The 20,916-nt window shown below is 31.5% G+C and overlaps 1 protein-coding gene across 1 annotated transcript in view; it reads right to left on the bottom strand.

The window, feature by feature from the left end:
- LOC105209327 (cysteine-rich motor neuron 1 protein) overlaps positions 1 to 20,916 on the bottom strand; it is a 396,142-nt gene that overhangs the window by 28,071 nt on the left and 347,155 nt on the right. Inside the window, exons 9-10 of the mRNA XM_011179690.3 lie at positions 9,970 to 10,190; positions 6,031 to 6,158 (exon numbers count right to left, since the gene is read on the bottom strand). Of these exons, the coding sequence (XP_011177992.1) occupies positions 6,031 to 6,158; positions 9,970 to 10,190 (349 nt within the window). The remainder of the gene's footprint in view (positions 1 to 6,030; positions 6,159 to 9,969; positions 10,191 to 20,916) is intronic.

Genomic DNA, 20,916 nt, shown 5'->3' with positions numbered 1-20,916 from the left:
TAACCTGATGCTGGAAAAAATTATAAGAGCTGCAGAGCTAAACCGAGAAGGTACAATCTTCTACAAGAGTGTACAGCTCCTGGCGTACGCCGATGATATTGATATCATCGGAAGCAACAACCGCGCCGTTTGTTCTGCTTTTTCCCGCATGGATAAGGAGGCGAAGCGAATGGGTCTGGAGGTGAATGAGGACAAGACGAAATATCTCCTGTCATCAAACAAACAGTCGGCGCATTCGCGTCTTGGCTCCCACGTCACTGTTGACAGTCATAACTTCGAGGTCGTAGATAATTTCGTATACCTGGGAACCAGCATCAACAACACGAACAATGTCAGCCTCGAAATCCAGCAGAATAACTCTTGCCAACAGGTGCTACTTTGGACTGAGTAGGCAATTGAACAGTAAAGTCGTCTCTCGACGAACCAAAATCAAGCTCTACAAGTCACTTATCATTCCCGTCCTGCTTTACGGTGCAGAAGCTTGGACGATGTCAACATCAGATGAGACGACACTAGGAGTTTTCGAGAGGAAAATTTTGCGCAAGATTTATGGTCCTCAGAACATTGGCAACGGCGAATACCGCAGACGATGGAACGATGAGCTGTACGAGTTATACGACGACATTGACATAGTTCAGCGAATAAAAAGACAGCGGCTACGCTGGCTAGGTCATGTTGTCCGAATGGACGAAAACACTCCAGCCCTGAAAGTGTTCGATGCAGTACCCGCCGGAGGAAGCCGAGGAAGGGGAAGGCCTCCACTCCGTTGGAGGGACCAGGTGGAGAGCGACCTGGTTACACTTGGGATCTCCAACTGGCGCCGAACTGCAAAGGAGAGAGACAGGTGGCGCACTATCGTCGATTCGGCTATAACCGGCTAAACGGTTGCAACGCCAATCATATACATACATACACATCTCAAGTATATCTAAATAGCATACAGCATCTTAAATTAGCATAATCTTTGAAAATTAATCATCATTGCATTATGCCAGGCAGAATAAAAGAAAAAAATGTAAATTGAAATCGATAATATAACACTCTCAAAATAAAAGGAAAAACTATTAAAAATGCACTGGTTCCTAAGCCCATCCCCTGTGCAGAAAAAAATATAACTTAAAGCCTCTCTTATATACATATAACTGGATACGAATGCAAGCCCTTTAAAATGAGCATAAACATTCGGTATTCAACATCCATTTCATTATACCAGCATATGAGTTTTATACCAGTTTTATTAACCTTTTATATCATCATGTAACAGATATGTTAAAAACTCATTTAGTCTTCCGAAGTATCTCAAATATCTCTAAGTCGAATGCAGCGTCTCAAATTAGCAGACAGGTTCGATATTCAACCTGCATTTCATTATACCAACATAAGCAAGTTATACAAGTTTTCTTAAAAGTCTCTTAATCTCAATCGAATAAAACATCTTAAATTTGCATAATCGTTTGAAAACTTATTACCATTGCATTATGCCAGTTTATGCGAGTTATACCAGTTGGTTGTTCGATTCGCCACATCAGATAAATTTGGAAATCGAAGCGAGATTATATATCTAAAGTGTTTTGGAAACTCATATTAAACAAGAAAAAACGTTAACTTCAGCTGTACCGAAGCTAATATACCCTTCACAGGTGCATTTCTTTTAGTAACAATGTGTTTAAGCAAATCTAAAGACGTAAGAAAAAGTAAGTAAAAAAAAAGAAAACATTTTACTAATTCTTTTTAGCCGGGTTGTTTGCTAGAAACATTAAGGTTATATAGTTAACCGATCTGAACAATTTATAGTTAACCGATCTGAAATTTCGTGAAGATACCACGTTAAATGCGAAAATTTTCCATACAAGCCCTTGATTCCGATCGTTCAGATTGTATGACAGCTATATGCTATAGTGAGCCGTTCTGAACAAATTTTTCGGAGATTAAATTATTTCTCTGGACAATAACTCACACTAAATTTCGTGAAGAAATGTAGTAAAATGCGGAAGTTTTCCATACACGCCCTTGATTCCGATCATTCAGTTTGTATGGCAGCTATATGTTATAGTGGTCCGATATCGGCAGTTCCGACTAATAAGCAGCTTCTTGAAGAGAATATAACATGTGCAAAATTTCAAAACGATATAGTGACAACTAGTTCGTATATATACAGACAGACAGACGGACATGGCTAAATCGACTCAGTTCAACGTACTGATCATTTATATATATACTTTATAGGACCTCCGACGCTTCCTTCTGGGTGTTACAAACTTCGTGACAAACTTGATATACCCTATTCAGGGTATAAAAATATGACACGGAAGTCATTTTACTCCAGGGTAATGGACTACACAAAAACAAAAAAAACTTTTAAACCAATTATATGTGTTTAAGGCCAAATCCTACTAAATCTTACATTTTAATTTTTGCAGTAAACTTTAAACCAAAGCCTCACTTCTTTAATAGTTACGCTGACCTTGGAATTTAAGCTTCCTCCTAACAACATAACCTCCACAAAAAAAAAACTAACTAAAATACAATACTAAAATACTAAATAAAATAATTCTTGTATTTTCTAGTGAAATTAAACTTCAAATGAAATAAATACAATTTATGCAGACGTCCTTCATACGGCATACGGATAGCAAAGACGACCGAGCACAAAGCGAGCAAATTATGTTTCCAACAGCTGTCAGTCGCTTTGTTCCAGCAGGACGCCAATGTAAATACGGGCGAAGTGCGAAGGGAATATAAAATGAGTAATACAGAAATGAATAACTGGCAGAGACAAAATGTGAGAGAATTTAAATTTTTGTTATGTAATAATATTGTTTTGGTGTGGAACATAGTAGCTTATGTTGAGTTGAGGAAGAATGTAGGTAGATTGGTAAAGAACGGAAGTACTTAAGTAATGGAAAATAAAGAGTTTCTTCCTGTTTTCTTTTTTTTTAAACACTAATTTGTATGAGAAGAGTAACATTACTTCAGGTTTAAAAGTTGGAGAATGTTAAAGAGTCCTACTATGCTCGAATTGCCCCTCAGACAAAAAGACTTAGGAAACCCTTTAAACTCTAAAAATGGTTATTTTTCCCCTTAAAATCCAGCGCTGAATGGGTATTTTCTTACAAAATTTCTGAGAGCTTATCCTAACCTCATTGTAATTGTTTCATCAATACACCAAACCCCTTAACATAATATAATCAGCCTTTTTACAGCTTTCTTCCTTTTATTAATCTTAAAAAATCTTTAAGTACGAGCTATACTTTAAAATCTAATTTTACAGCTTCCTATCGCACTATATCTACGCTTTAAATTACGTTTAAATTCATTACCCAGCCGCCCGTAGAACTTTCACTTTACTTCCACAGTTGCTGTTGTTGTTGTTTTTCTTTTGACTTCAATAAAGAATATTATAAAATTTATTACATTTTCTTGTTGACACCTGCATGAATGTTTAAGCATTCACACCACCCCCCACGCATACACTCTCTACAAAGAGACGCCTGCTCTAAATGCCCGCCATAAAGCCTTTAAAGCGGCTTTGTCTGCCTTTGCTTTGCCTTTGTTTATCTTTGCCGTAGTTTTTGGCGTTCTTTGAATTGCTTCACTCTACAACGGCGAGTTTGCATTTTACACTTTTGTACTAAAGTTTGCCTCGTTCACATTCTACACTTCCGATGTCTTTTGATCCTTTTTCGTGTGTATGTTTTTTTCATCTTCTTATTTTTCGCTTGTACTTTTGGTCTTTGTGCTTTGCATTCATTATTTACATATTTATGGTATTTGCATAAGCGGCTTCCAAATCCTTATAGAGGCACAACTACATATGTATATCTGTAGAAGAATTTACATACACTCACAGACACACTAACCTACATAAATTGCATTCGGAAAGCCGCTTCAATTATTTTCACAGCGTCGTGCAATACGAAAAGGTTCTGCCCAAGCAACAACCTGACTACCACTGCCTTCACTTCAGCCTCTTGGCTTTGCGTGCTTTTTCACTTTATTTTTATCAACATTTTCTATTTATCTTTATTTATTCTACACGTTACTAAGTTCCCGTTCTTTGTCATCGCTCATAATCTCATCTGGAATTTGGTGAGGTGAAAAAATAAAAAAAAAACAACAAGTAAAGGCCGCCTAATCTGGTATTATTAATTCATACAAATTTGTTGTGTTAGAATTTTCGCTGAAATCTGGGATTATGTGAAAAATTTTGATTAGATATCAGGGCTGATAGCAGAAATGCTTTGATAAGATTTTTGTGTTGAAATTTATATAATTTAAATTATATAATATAAAGATAATTTTGACACACTTCCTAGCCACTTTTTTATTTTATGCTATTGAATTTTCCACGTGCTATAATTTGAAGCTGACAATTGTACTCTTTTTCAGCGATTTTATTAAATTATTAAATTTAATAAAGCGATGAAATACCAGGAGAATACAATCAATTGTGTAATTTACTCTGGTTAGACTTTCTCATAACGGTAATCTCTTCTTTAAATACCAGAAATAGAAGAAGAGTAACTTTTTTGTAATATTTACTTTTGTTGTAGCATAGTTTTAGGCTAAAAAGCGATAAATTACCAGGAGACTACAATCTAATGTGATCTTTGACTTTCTTAAAACTTTCTCATAACGGTAATCTCTTCTTTAAAGCCAAAAATATGGAAGAAGGGCAATTTTTTGTAATATTTATATATTTTGTAACATAGTTTTTGGCAAAAAAGCGATTAAATATCAAGAGACTCCGATTTGACGTGAAATTTGACTATCTTTAGACTTTCTCAAAAGAGTTAGGTTAGGTATGAGTGCTGCCATATCATTTTATGGCCCAATTAGCACTAGATGTGCCATTTTGGTAAACGAGTAGTATCTTATTTAAAGACACGAAATGGCTGCAGTACTAGATTTATAATTAATATTTCAACTTTTTGCAGCATAAATTTAGGCGTTTTTTACTCTACATTCTTTAGTTTTAGGCAATACAGCGATTTAATACCAAGAGACTATAATCAAATGTGAACTTTGACTTTCCTGAGAATCTCTCATAATTTAAAGCCGAAGAAGAAGAGCAACTATTTTAACATTAACACTTTTTGTAGCATACCTTTGGCCGATTTTCATTTTACAGCTTTGAGTAAGTTCATATATGAGTTCAAATTTGAACTTCTCAAACGGTTTATGAAAAAAATATATATTTAAAAAGATATACTCTCACACTAGTTTTTATTATGTAGCATAGTTTTAAGCGATTTTTACTTTAATTATTTGATTTCATTCACACTTAAAATGAGGGCTGCACTTCTCAAATTGTTTATAGAAAAAATAATTTCAAAATTGGGTCTCACACTCACTTTTACGCTTCCAATTCGAGAACAATATATACACCTTTTATTCTACAATTTGAAATACAAGAATGTGCTATAAATATCCCAGAATTATTTCAAATCGAATAAAATTGAAATTGAATGTAGGCGAAAATTTCTAGCCATCCTGCCCACTTTGAAAATTTTTTCAGAGAAAATAACCTTGACAGAGAAAATATTTTCATACAAACATCAAGTCTATTATCGACTCACATTGAAATTATCATATTTCTTTTGTCTCAGATCTGCTTCAAAGCACGTCAATAAATTCGAACAACTGCAAAAGGTGTGTCCTGAAGCAACACAAATATTTCGTTGCACACTTCTTCTTCGGTGCAAATTCATACGTTTATCTTTGTTTACACGGCCTACGGTGGTAGTCAATGTCAGCGGACAATCGCACTTATGTGTGCATTTCTGAAATTTATATTTCGATTTTTGGATAATGTAGGCGAAATTTATTTACCGACATGTATGAGCCTTAAGGCCGATAAGCTAAAATAAATGTATGTATATAAGATGAAATATAGATATGACTCCAGTGCTGATGATTGACAAAAATATGTCGAAGCTGTTGCATTATTATATTATTAGCATACGGCTCAAGGCTATTTATTTTCGCAATTATTTATAGTATAAAATGATAAAGAGAAATAACACTCACCTGTGTTTCCTTAGCGCTCGGCGCTTCCTTCGCAATTTTTTATATGTGAAAGTGCTCGGCGAAATTGTGTAATCTTCATCGAATTCCATTTCGATTTTGATCAGATTTTGTAAATTTAATTGGCAGTCCTGGAAAGGAAATGAAAACAAAAATTGATAAATATACCTATACAGTACGACGAGAAGAAGAAATGAGTGTAATTTATTTGCGGTTATAGTTAGGAAATATGCCTACATTCTTAGGACAAATTTTGATCTTTTAAAATCGTATTCAAATAGGTTTTTTGTATATATCTAGCAAATAAACAAAGCTATATAAACCAAACTTTCTGCAGTCGTTTCCCTTACGCATCCCATCACATACCATAAAAATTGTTGAAATCGGATAATAACCACGCCCACCTCCCATATCAAAAACCATAATCTCAGAAACTACTCAGCCGACTTCAGTGAAATTCGGTATATGTGACCTGGTCTACGAAAAGGGAGATAACGTGCGAATACTAGTTTTTTTGGAAAAAAATGTTAAAAATAAGCAACAAAAAAATCAAATAAAAAGTGAAAATTGATTTTTTGACACTTAAGCCCCCTTTCCGTAGACTAGGTCACATATAATATTTTCTTGACACCCAGATAACACGGATGAAAAATAGGTACAACCATGACTACTTCCCATATAACTCAATTTAGAATTCCATCTGATTCCTTAACATTTTTAATATACAGTAAGAAACCAATGAAGATAGCGGAGTAAAACTTCATACAAATACTGTATTTGAGCAGTGACATGACTTTTGGAAAAGTGGAATCCAAATCGGACCATAACTTTTCAATGTCCCGGATACCGAACATGAAGAACTCAGTGTAATTTTTCAACGAAAATATCGGTAAATCTCTCAGTTATTTTAATTTAATTCAGAGGAAATATTTTTCTTCTAATAATGCGTAATAATCCAGAAATGGTTAAAATCAGGTCAATACTTCCACTAGCTCCCATATACCTTGTATTCGGTTTATCAAACTTCCGGTGGGCTTTATACCGCATATGTTGGTTAATATGAGAAATATCTAAAACAAATTAAGTGAGCATATAATCTTAGAAATAAGGTATGTTGGTGGTGAAAATGAATGAAATCGGTTCAGGAATTACCTTGCCCTCATATACTATATATAATAATATAATTTCGTTATTCTATTGGACTTTATGCCGAATATATGGGTAAAATTGTGTTATCTCAATAAAACTATATCAATAAATTCCGAGAGGAGAGTATAACATTTTCGGTTGCACCCGAACTTAGCCTTTCCTTACTTGTTTGGAATATTTTTGTCTTTGTTAGAAGAAGAATTGTAGTATATCAAGAGGGGTTTTTGATCTATCTTGATGCCACTGGTATTTGTATTTGATCTTAAAAAAAAAAAAGACCTGATTAAACATGAAACCGATGCCCGCTATTTGGTTACTACTGGGCTTTCTCCGGGACTTAGTATGAATCTTTATGTTAATAGGTTGGACTCTTGATAAATTTATCCAATGCTGACAACTACTGTAACCCAGCAGGTATATCTAATACTACTGATGACTAGTGACCACCTAGATGGTTCATAAAGAATCCACAATTGTTATAAGCTTACTCCACTAATAACTGAAAGTAGCTTTAACTCATTTTCATCTCCTTATGTCAGTTCTTTGTGAATTATCTCAACATAATTATATAATCTTACATAATGAGTCACATAAGCACGTCAATTTGCGCTTTTAATTAAACTCAATAGAATCGAATGAGCTCTCAAGCTTACATCACACAATGCTGACTACTTCAAGGCAATGCTCATACTCAATAATTTCGTAATTTTAAAATCGGATTTAAAAATGCTTTTATCAGTTTCAGCACGACGTGTCTTTATATACATTAGGGATGTTCTAAAGAAGTGTGAATTGATTTGACAATTGAAGAAAAATTAAGAAAATCAACAAAAATTATTAAGATTTTAATTGCTAGTATTCCATAAATAAAATCTGTAAGGGAATCCAGTATATATATTTTTAGGAACACCCTAACATACATGTATGTGTGTCACATATAAGCTCTGGAACTGTAGTATAGCACATATTTGCCATCGATTTTGTGTCAGCATAAAAGCGCAAAAACAACAAATTGATGTAATGCAATAACAAAAGCAACATAATATGCGCGCTAACAGCCAGTAAAGTCAGTCGGTTCAGCAAGTTCACCGCAAACCATAGATAGACCGCACAAAACCAGCTTTGATGATGATGCTGCTGCTGTTGCTTCTGCTTGTATAGCTGCTGATTTTGCTGATTTGAAACCGACACACATCACATGCACAGGTACACAGTTACATGCCGTGCATAAGGCGACAAGCGCATAAACTGATAAATTGATAGCACTCCTCCGCTCTCAATCGAGTGTGTGACTTTGTGGCATGATAGCGTGTAGCTTGGAGTTGTTGCATTAATTCAGTGAACTGTACATTATTGCATTTCTAATTTAACCGCACACAATCACCTCTACACATTCACACACTCACAACTGTGGCACGTCCTTTGACATCAAGCCTTTGGAAAATGTTGAAATTAAAATGTGATTTCAGCAAAATGAGTACGAAAGACACACACACATATATATGAACATACTGCGATTGCACAAAAGCTTATAGTGTAAGCTATGCGTACATAAGTGCACTTTGCTCTGTATGTGTGTGGTATGGTGCGGCTGTGTTGCTTGGTTTCTGGCTTATATTCGATTTTAATTATATTTATATCATTTTCATTCACTTGTAAATAACGCGAAAGCTTTTGAGGTTATTATGGGTTGGGTTTTGCGGTTTGCGGAGGGTCGAAATCAATGAATTTATAAATTTCGGCTTTTTGGCAACAAATTTATAGAATTATGTGGCATGGCGTATACGTAACCTTGTGTCATATTAGCAGTAGAGCATGAATAAATTAATTTTGGGCACGGCGTATGAGTAACCACTATTATATATATATATATATATTTGGCGTAGGAACCGCTTTAAGCGATTATAGCCGAATAACCACTATTACTGCACTCATAATTATGCAATTTACCAAAAAAAAAAATCGATAAATATTTCGATAAATAGTTCGATATTTTATTCGATAACTTTTTCGATATATTTTTTCTAAACTCTGAGTGCTAATTGCCAACTACAATTTTCAGCAAATATTTTTTATAATACTTCCGATAAATTTTTTGATTATATTTTTCGATAACTTTTTCGATAATTATCTTTTGTAAAACCTCTACCTATAACTGTGTAATTTCTGGCAAATTTTTATTTTTTTGTTTTATTTATCGATATCTTTTACGATAAATTTTCGCTGTTTTTTCAATAACTTTTTCGATATATATTTTTCTAAACTCTGAGTGCTAACTGCCAACAATTTATAGCAATTATTTTCCATAATACTTCAGATAACTTTTCTGATATTTTTGTCGATAATATTTTTCGATTTCTTTTTGGATATTTTTTATACATACAAAATATAAATTCTGACAATCACTTCGATATTTTTTACAATAAATATTTATAACTGTGCAATTTCTGATAATTCTGATTTTTTTATTTTATTTATCGATATTTTTTACGATAAATAATCAATTTTCTTTTCGCAAACTTTTTCGATATATTTTTTGCTAAGCTCTGAGTGCTAACTATGTAATTTCTGACAATTTCATCGATATTTTGTACAATAAATATTCGATATATTTCATTGATATTTCTTTCTAAATACATAGCTATACAATTTTTGACAATTTCCTCGATATTTTTATCATAAATAATCGAAAGGATTTCGATATTTTTCCGATATTTTTTCGATAAGTTCTCACTAATTTTTTGTAAATCAAAATTTTATATATTTAACAAAAAAAAAATTTCTTCCACTCACCTCCAATGTCTTGAAATGCCATCGTATATCTGTCGTCGCCGATGTATCAGTATCTTCAATAGTATTTGTGCTGCACAGGCGTAACGTTGGCCAGCATTGGCAGCGTTTATTGGTGATTTCGCAGCCAGGCTCTATCACTATTGTCTCGTCGTTTGTACAATTTGTATTGTATCTACTGCTGTGATATGTGGAATGCAGGGCAGATGATGACGAGGGGAGATCTGGAAAAAGTAGACAATTGTAGAAAGTATTAATAATTGTTGAAGAGATATTGAGTAATATAAGTTATTTAAAGACTTTAAAGGCTCATATCTTATAAAAGGAAGCCTAAAAAGCTGTTGAGATATAAAAATTATGGAAAACGGTGTTTGAGAGCTTTCAGAAAAAGCTTTTTATATTAAAGACTGTATCTTAAAGGCATAAAATTTAAAAATATGACTGTCTGCAAAATAGAAAAATATACAACTGAAAATTTAGTAATTTTTTGTGTATCCAATGTAAAAAAGCTTTCTTCAAGCTTTAAAGCTTTATTTTATATTATAGTAAATGCAACCAGAACGAGCTATGGTACTGAAATATAAATTTGAATTGTAATTAATATCAGACACTGTTGTTTAATCCAAATAAAACTCAAATTGGACCATTTAAAAGATATTTAATGTAAACTTTACTACAGCGCCATCTAGCGAACAACTTCTTGCATTAAAACAGTCTATTCATGTGCTTTAAAAAAAAAGTTGTGATAATATTTGAGACAATTTAAGATAGTTTTCTATGCATATAAATTGTGGTTGAAGTTCCTCACGCAATTTCAATTTTAGACACCCTCACTTCTTCCGCCTATCATCTAGTCATCATATGATGATAGTAAAAGATCTACAGCAAAATACACACCTTCATTTCTCTGCTTAAATACTTAATTATCATTCCCTCTCTACTTACTCTCTACTTGTGGGCTTACAACTCTTCAAAAATCTGCTTTGATAATCACCACTTCGAGTACTCCTTTTATAGCAACCATAGCGGTTATTAGCTTTTTATGCGCTTGCCTAATTAGTTTTTCTTACACTCACTCAAATCTGGAAAGGAAACGCAGAACAAATTTATAGAATTTTTTTCTATTTTTTTTATTCCGTTTTTGACTCTTCTCCGTCTGCTTAAAGTCTGCAATAAAAAAGCACTTACAACTCACAAGCAAAGTGGAAAGCAAATGAAGAACAATGGTCTAAAAATAATAAATTCGCAAAAGTGCACAATAAAATTGTACAAAATGTTCGAAAAAAAAGGAAAAAAAGGTTAGTTGGTTGGTTGTACATGGCGCATAAGTGATTTTTAATTACATTAATTTGCTCTGTTGGCTTGTAATGTGGCGCGCTTTCTTTTGGCGGATTTAGTTGGAGTATGCGAAAGAAAAAATTTCGGTTTTGTAAAGTGAATTAACTGCTCTTAACATAATTAGAGTGAAAGGCAGGGGAAAAATATTTTTTTATCCAACAATTGTATGTTTATTCGAAAAAGGTGTAGAAAAAATAAAAAAAAAACTAAAAAAACTAAAAAAAATTAAAAAAAAATTTTTAAAAAATTAGAAAAAATAAAAAAAAATTTAAAAATAAAAATTAAAAAAATAAAAAAAATTAAAAAAAAAAATTTAAAAAAATTAAATCTTTTTTAAAAAAGTTTGCAAAAAATTTAGTGTTGAGTCGAAAAAAGTTTATAAAAAATTAAAAAAAAATTATTTTCAAAAAATTCAAAAATTAAAAAAAAAATTCAAAATTTTAAGATTGCGAATTTTTTATAATTTTTTTTTAGTTTTTATCCACAAATTTTGAAGCATAATGCTTCAAAATAATTTATTTAATCCCTCCCATACAAAAATTTTCTTCATAAAGTCAGACACCAGATAGTTTTCCGCTGAAATTGTACACTAAAAACTTCTCCAGAAACCTAAACACACAAAAGCCGTTACATTTCTAAGCTCACATACCATTTTAGTCCACAAAAATATACATATTTTTCTAAATTCCACTAAACAAAGCCAAGTGACATTTTATTTAATTTCGTGCATGAGAGCGTGCTTAGCGTGTATGTGAAATGCGTCGAAAAACAAAAGAAAAAAATAAAAAATCAAACAAAAAATGCACCAACAAACAAATACTCATTAAAGCCACTCATGCTGAACATTCATTGCCTTGGGTACACCTAAAGACGAATTAAAAAAACATTAGCTTTGTTTTTGTAAATTTAATAAGCCAAGTGGCTACACAAAAGCAACAAACACACACACGCACCAAATACATACATATGTACAACATAAATTATGTAAGCAGAGTGCTTATGTTACCTGCAATTTTTAGCAAAGTCACCGACACACAAACACACACACATCCCAGTGAGCTTCACATGTGAAAGCACGCGTGTGGCATGCAACGTGCTGCTTGCAAGCAACCTTGACACACTTTTCTGCAATCCCCAAAGCAGAAAATGCGTGCGAGTGTGTGTGTAACAAATCTAGATTTAACTATGTAGAAACGCTGTTGTTGTTGTAGTTGTTGTTGGCTTTTATTTTTTTCGGTTATTTTAGCATTAGCTTTAATTATGTTGTTGTTGCTGTTACTACTTTTTTTTTTTGCTAATTCCCTTTATAACCGCTTTGGATGCTGCTGAAAGGTGCCCTCAAGCATTATTTACTTAGTAGAATGTATGTGCGTTTGTGTGTGCGCGGGCAGTTTAATTTGTATAAAATGTAATTTTCTGTTCTTTTTTTCCTTCACTCTCGGTTTTTACAATTTTGTAAGTTGTTACGCGAACTGTAACATTTTAACTATTAGAAAAGGAGACACTTACATTCTTAAAAAAATAATGAGAGTGTGCTTTTATTTAGTATTTTAAAAGTTGTTGTTGTTACAAAAAAGGATAGACCAGTTTTTGAATTGAGCCTTGAAGTTCAAGCACACCACGCTTGGCTTTATAACAATTAAAGGGCTTAATTCCCTAGTAAAATTGTTAAAGCATGATAATCACATCATAATCTTGCGGAAATTAATCTAAAAATGATTGAAGAAGGCCAATTATAAGATTTCTAAAAGCATTTGGAGAGAAAGTCTTAAAAATTCTATAATATTTAAGTCCCTTAGAAAAGTAGGAGGACCTTCAATTTTACAGTAATTATTTTTCCCACACTGATCACTGAAAATTCGACTAAAAATTTGAAAAATATATACATATATAAGTCAATACGTGGTGTGTTCAAAAAATGACGGGAATTGTAAATGTTAAAATTTGTCGAGTTTGGAGAGCCCAATTGTCAAATTTCAGAGCAGTTTCTAAGGTTCAACGTTTTTTTTACGAGCTTGGCGATTTTCATTTGTTAAAAGCTCACAGTTCGCCTTGGACAGAAGCAATACTATAGCGATGCCCCAACCTCCATATTCGCCATACATGGCTTCGTTCGACTTTTTCCTATTTCCAAAAAAAAAAAAACGAGTCTTAAGGGCTTAAGGTTTTACAAGCAGACGAGCAATCGCTGAAGGAACCAAAGACTATCCCAAAAACTGAGTTTGAGAAGTGTTTCGACGATTAGAAGAAGTGCATAGAATCGAGTGGGTACTATTTTAAAGGCAACAACAGAGATGCTTAAAAGAATAAATAAAAAATAATAATTCAAAAAAGGAAAATTCCCGTTATTTTTTGAACACAACTCATATATATTTGTCTTCAGAACTTCCACAAAACATTCAGAAGTTAGAACATTGTCGCAAGAAAAAGGGTTAATTTAAACTTCTAAAGAGATTTTATTTACAGTGTTCTTTAGATTTTACCCGATTCTTATATCTTATATAGTACATGTATATATCCATTTGTTATCAGAATATTATTCTCGAAATTGAAAAAAAAACAATCGTTGTACTATTGGAAGAATATTAAGAAAATTTAGCTTTATTCGTTGGGAATACATAGATCTAAAATGGCCAACATAACCTTAGTTGGATCACTTTAGACGAAAAAGACCTCGATGTGGTTTCTTTACATCAAGTTAACTGTTTTTATTAAAAAAAAAGTCCAAGCTTTCTAACCCCGATAAGCGCCTTAAAATGTTCTCTATAGTTCCCTACCGCTAAGCCAGATAGGTATGCAAGGTCTGACCTTAAAAGGTCCCATCTTGTACTGCAAGGTTTCTTAGAGATTAATATACTAATATAATAATTTCCAAAAAGCTCTTGGGTACCTTGAAATCTAAATGAATTTAGTGACCTTAGCTATTTAAATAACCCCATCATTAGATCATACTCTTCACAAGCGTTATAATATATTCTAAAGATATGTTCTAGAGATTTTGAGACATCTGAAAATATCAGTAGATATACAATCCAAAAGGTACAACGATTCAATATTTCAACCTTCCTTCCTTTTTATTGTTATATAGTAATCACTATATATCACCAAAGCACCGTTAAGTGACCGCTGTAAACTCACAGGTTTAAATTTCCATATAGTCCTTATATACACACAAACTCATGATTACCAGGAAAGCAAAAGCCAAGCCAAAAACAGCTACAGCTGTACAAACAAAAGCGTTGCATACTTTTGAGCGCTGAAATTTCGTTAACGACACGGAACAGCTGAGATAGCAGAAAAAGCGGCGACCCAAAAACGAAAAAATGCAAGAAACAAAATGAAAAAGACAAAAGATAATATAAAAGTAGAATAGAAACGAGGAAAACAAAGACACTTAAGGCAAATGCGACACATAAGAGATGAGCTATAGAAACCCCACAGCGTATATTAGCGACACTTGGGGAAAGACACTAGTAGTTAGCATCACATATACATGCATACATCTCTATAACCACGCCACTTTAATTTTGAATGAAACTTTATAGCTTGACTTGCAAATAAAAATAAAAGCTTTCAGTACTAAATTAAGGATAACACAAGTATATAATAGTTGCTGGCAGTCTGTTGCACAAACACACACACGCGCTCTCACAGCACAACTGCTTGCAGTTGGATCCCTTTTTCAAATTGTCTGCGTTTATGGATATGAGAAACTAAATAATAACAATGACAGGCAGCAGCAGCTCATGGCCACAAGAGAAGAGAGATATATAACATAGTTGTATGTGTGTTTGACAAAGCAATTTAGTTGAATCGCTTGCTGTTAGCCGCTGAACTGCGCAACTGACAAATGTAAAATGTAAAAATTGCCAAGGATGGTAATTTGATAGAGATATGTTACCCAAAATGTTGAAGGAAAGTGTTAGGAAAATGCTCAGTGGACGATAAATGTGTGGCGGAATGTGTGTCATGTATGAAAATGTCAGTTTGAGCATCGCTTGCTCAGCAATACTGAAAGGTAAATGTATGCTGTTGGCATTTGAAAAAAAAAAAAAGTATTGCATACTTGAAGGCGTTTTGGCCAGTATCAGTTAGGGCGCTCAAACAATTCGGCATTAAATGATGTATTGGGCGTGTCTGTGTTTGGAGACAAATGTGCTTTGGCACATATGCTGTCCGGAGCTCATTTGACCGCAGTAGCATATGTCAGAGTTAATATAAGAGAGCAGATGGGCATATATGTAAATGAAAGAGACAGTAAGTAAAGGGTTCTGTATATAAAATAAAATAAAATAAAATAAAATAAAATAAAATAAAATAAAATAAAATAAAATAAAATAAAATAAAATAAAATAAAATAAAATTAAATAAAACAAAATAAAATAAAATAAAATAAAATAAAATAAAATAAAATAAAATAAAATAAAATAAAATAAAATAAAATAAAATAAAATAAAATAAAATAAAATAAAATAAAATAAAATAAAATAAAATAAAATAAAATAAAATAAAATAAAATAAAACAAATTAAATTAAATTAAATAAGTTGAAATAAAATAAAATAAAATAAAAAAATAAAATATAATAAAATAATGTAAAATAAAATAAAATAATGTAAAAGAAAATAATATAAAATTATGTAAAATAAAATAAAATAAAATAAATTAAATTAACTTAAATTAAATTAAATTAAATTAAATAAATTAAAATAAAATAAAACAAATTAAATTAACTTAAATTAAATAAGTTAAAATAAAATTAAATAAAAAAGATAAATAAATAAATAAAATAAAATAAAATAAAATAAAATAAAATAAAATAAAATAAAATAAAATAAAATAAAACAAATTAAATTAAATAAGTTAAAATAAAATAAAATAAAATAAAATAAAATAAAATAAAAAAAAATAAAATATAATAAAATAATGTAATATAAAATAATGTAAAATAAAATAATATAAAATAATGTAAAATAAAATAAAATAAAATAAAATAAAATAAAATAAAACAAATTAAATTAAATAAGTTAAAATAAATTAAAATAAAATAAAAAAAATAAAATATAATAAAATAATGTAAAATAAAATAATATAAAATAATGTAAAATAAAATAAAATAAAATAAACAAATTAAATTAAATAAGTTAAAATAAAATAAACAAATTAAATTAACTTAAATTAAATAAGTTAAAATAAAATTAAATAAAAAAATAAAAAAAATAAAATAAAACAAATTAAATTAAATTAAATAAAATAAAATAAAATTAAATAAAATTAAATAAAATTAAATTAAATTAAATTAAATTAAATTAAATTAAATTAAATTAAATAAAATAAAATAAAATTAAATTAAATTAAATTAAATTAAATAGAACAAATACATTTTGTAATTAATACTTTTACTGACATAAACTGGTATAAAGAAAAAATGGGCTTAGATCATTATAAACTGATGTAAATAAGAATCGTTCCTTTAGACAAATTAGACCATTATAACTGGTATACAATTTTAACTTTATAGAAACCTATCCACTTCGCTTTTAATTCGGCGGACAACTCCACATTATCATAAATGGCGTACATTTCAGTCCTTCTCAAATGCAAGCATGTACACTACATACAATGCTCTCCTGCTGTTTTGAATAATTAAGTATACAACTATACCTCACTGTTGAATTTAGTATTGTTTCAGTATAAAAGCTCTCGTAAATCTTCACAAAAATGCATGTCATAAAATAATATTAGACCGTACTACAAGAAAACTTACTGTTTGTAGTATAGAATGATGGAGGCAACTGAAAAGCAGTTGAGCTTCTATTAAATATATAAGCTCGCCTTTAAAGCTCGATTGCATGATTTGTCGCCATCTTTTATAGAAAGCAAAAAGATTAACTCTAGAGAGAATGGCTAAAATGACGTCACGACAAATATAAATTCTCTACAGCAACATCACTATAGCTCTTAATATACGTTGAGCTTCTGTGGAGCCTTTTTCTATTGAAGAAACTATTTTTTTTCAATCAATAAATTTACTGACTATTTCAACTAAAATCACATCTTTCACAATACTCCCTCACACGCATAAATATAAGACTGGAAATAGAACAGTAATACTAACGACATCCTGTTAATCACTGTTGAAATATGCCGACAAATGGGTCATAAGTCTCAATGATATTTAGAAACGTCTGGATTGCAGCAACAAAGCAATCCAATTGTCTACAACGGATGATACAAAGCAAATTCATTAGCCGAGAGGAATGCAAATCTTCTAACATAAAGCAGAAGGCACAAACGCACACACTATTACAAGAAGAGATGCTACCATTCAAACAAGCATTGCCTAGACGAAGCCTGAGCTCCTACATATAACTAAATATCATAGAGTCAACAATTCCAGTGAAATAAATGAGACAAATCGCTGCAAACGACAGTGAATTCAATGAAGCAAAGCTAAACAAAGTGATGGACAGCAATAGTAGTTGAGGCAAAACGTAAATTTACCATGCAAGCTCGTACAAACTTAAATCAGAGCATTACAGAGAGACGCACCTACACATAGAGAGCTTTTGTATTCAAATCATTGCAAAATGAATTTTCGACGAATACAAGCACACTCGTGTCCATAAGCAATTTTGTACTTTATGCCACTTACAGCAGACACTTCAGCATAATCTTCCACTTTTCCTTTTGAAAATTCTATTGAATTTCCTCGAGTTGATTAAATTTACCAAACCTACATGCCATACACACGCTGAAATACATATTATCTATGAGTTTATAGCCGCTGGACAGCACCGCCTACTGTGACTACTCGCACTGCAAGTGAAATGTGCCCAAAACGAGAGCGAAAAACCCACACACAAAAACAGAAATCTCTTCAAGTCATCATTGGCTTATGTCAGCATTTTTCGTTCGGCTTCATCAAAAAGGCACTTCAAAAATGTTTCAAGCGCCATTATGGAGGCGTAAAAGTAATTTAATAAAATGAAAGGCGAAATGGTGTTTTGTATGGGCGGCCGGAATTGTGTTTGGAATTGCAAATGGAAATGATATGTGCCTTTTTGGCTGCCAGCCGGCGAGTGTCATGACTCAGGATTTGGGTGCTTTAAATTGCTGTAGCGCAGAGTTATTCATTTAAATAGGTTTTCATATAAAACGGTTTGGGTTGCAGCACTGGAGTGCTGCCATACAATTAGTTAATAGCTTTGTGGAGTGGCGGTAGTGTAATAATTGAGGAAATATATGAAAATTTGCTATTAATTTTAAAGATTTGCTTAAATTGAGTCATTAGACTAAATTCACTACTGAATATACATTACTATATATGAATACTTATACTAATACTTATTAGTAGATTGTCTATATGCAAAGAAGTATTTTTGATTAAAGCTCCAGCTTTTAAAGTGCTTTAAACCTGCTTTCTATGGATTTATCGTTATTTACTTTCGACGGTAAAGTTCGAAGAATGAAAAAAAAAATCATAATGGAGTTGCCATCTATTTGACACACATTGCATAGATAAGGAAATGAAAAAAAAAAAAATTTATAAAGTAAAAAATTTTAAATTATAAAAAATGGAAAAACGTGTACTTTAGGGTTGCCACTTTTTTGAAAAAGTAATATCTTTCTCGGCAAAACTAGTAATTCATATAAAATCCTACAAAATACTGCACCATTCACCATTCACCATCTATAACAATATTATTGAAATTTTTTAAGGGTTGCCAACTTTTTTTAAATCATACAAATATGAAATATAGTAATTGTGTTCATAAAATCTAGATATGCATACTTATGTACCGGAGAAAATGTTGGCAATTATTTTTTAATCCGTAAAATGCTCAGTATAGAGTTGCCAACAATGCTAAAATATAAAAAAAATACAATTTACTACGGAAAGTACTGACCAATGTTGTCAAGAACTAAACGATGAGCAATTTATAAATATTTATATATTAGAAATTGCATAAAATTCGATACAAAATATTTTTTTATTCCCTTGACGCCCTTAAAATAACTTAAAAATCTCAAAAGGAATTTGCTTGAAGTAAAAAACAAAGATCAAATGGGATTGCCTCTGTGATGTGCTATTGGTTTGATTAACTTGAATTCAAACCAAAAATTAACAAATTGAAAACAAAGACACTAAAATATGCAAAGAGGTAGTTGGGAATCAATTAACCAGCTTTTCTTCTTTTTAGCGTAGTTTACTCACAATTTTTTCTTAGAAGGTTTTTTGAATGCACATATGTAGATGTATTAGTTTGACATTTTTTAGCATAACATCACTCAGAACGTTTTGTCATTTAACCGTGAATTGTTTTATTTACAGGGAATTCAAAAATTCATCTCGACCAAAAAATGGAATTAACTCGTGAACATTTTCGTGCGATCATTTTTCACAACTTTCGACGTGGATTATCGCGACAAGAGGGCATCGATGAACTAAAATCTTTGTATGGCTATGAAGCACCATCCTATAGCACTGTGAAAAACGAGTACAACGAATTCAATCGTGGCTGACGCTCGCTCAAAGACGAATTCCGTGAAGGTCGTCCAAAAACAGCCGTTGAGTTAGAAAACATCGATGCCGTACATGAACTGATAATGCAAGACCGTCAGGTATTTCTCCCACCAGCATACATTCGATATTGCATGAACACCTGGCCGTAAAAAAGGTTTGTTCTCGTTGGATCCCGCACAATTTGACTATCGCTCAAAAAAAGGCTCAAAAAAAGTGCTTCGAAAATTGGTTTGAGCGCATGCAAAAGTGTATGAATCAAGATGGAGAATATTTTAAAAAACAATAAAACCATTTTCGTTGATAAATATTCCTATTTTCATTATTAGGCCAGAAATATATATAGCAGCCCTCGTATATATTGAGGAGCCGGAAAATGGCGAAATTTTTGATTCCCTGTAGAGGTATGTAGCCATATTTTTACTGAATACTTGGTATACGTCTTGTGTAGTACAATATCTACAATATCTAAATTAGATCAAGAACCTAAAAAATACTATTAATTGTCAGACATGACATCTTACGGAAAATTTCAAAGAAGTTTGCCGTGACTACGATTCCAGTCCATTAGCTCAACTGAAAGCATAAAACCAAACAAATTTTCTTTTCTTCCTTGAACGATTCATTGAAATTAGAAAAAAAAATTTTTTCCTACAAACAGGTATGATTTTCTCAAAAAGGTTACTTTTTTGTCTGATGAAATTTGTTGAAAAAAGTCTTTCGGCAATCCAAGTCACCGTATCGACGTTTTCTGAAAAACATGATTTCGATATAATCGCTTTTAAAGTTTCAAGTACACTATTGTCTAGTGTAACGTAGCAAGATGAATAACGTTATAACTTCACTTCTACTGCTTAACTGTGTATAAAAATTTGAGATAATATTCATAAGAACCTATACTTTAAGATAAAAGAATAAACAAGTTTTCGATTTTTTTACCGACTTCATCATAACTATATAACACCTACATATATATATATAATACACTACTCAGAAATAAAAAAAGGTGCGTGGAGTCCCTACGAAGAAGTTATACTTCTTAGTGATATTCCAAGAAATGCATATCATTTTGTATGAAAAAAAACTATC

This window comes from Zeugodacus cucurbitae, chromosome 4 (assembly GCF_028554725.1).
Source record: "Zeugodacus cucurbitae isolate PBARC_wt_2022May chromosome 4, idZeuCucr1.2, whole genome shotgun sequence".
Lineage (NCBI taxonomy): Eukaryota > Metazoa > Arthropoda > Insecta > Diptera > Tephritidae > Zeugodacus > Zeugodacus cucurbitae.
This window is presented reverse-complemented; position numbering and strand designations above follow the sequence as displayed.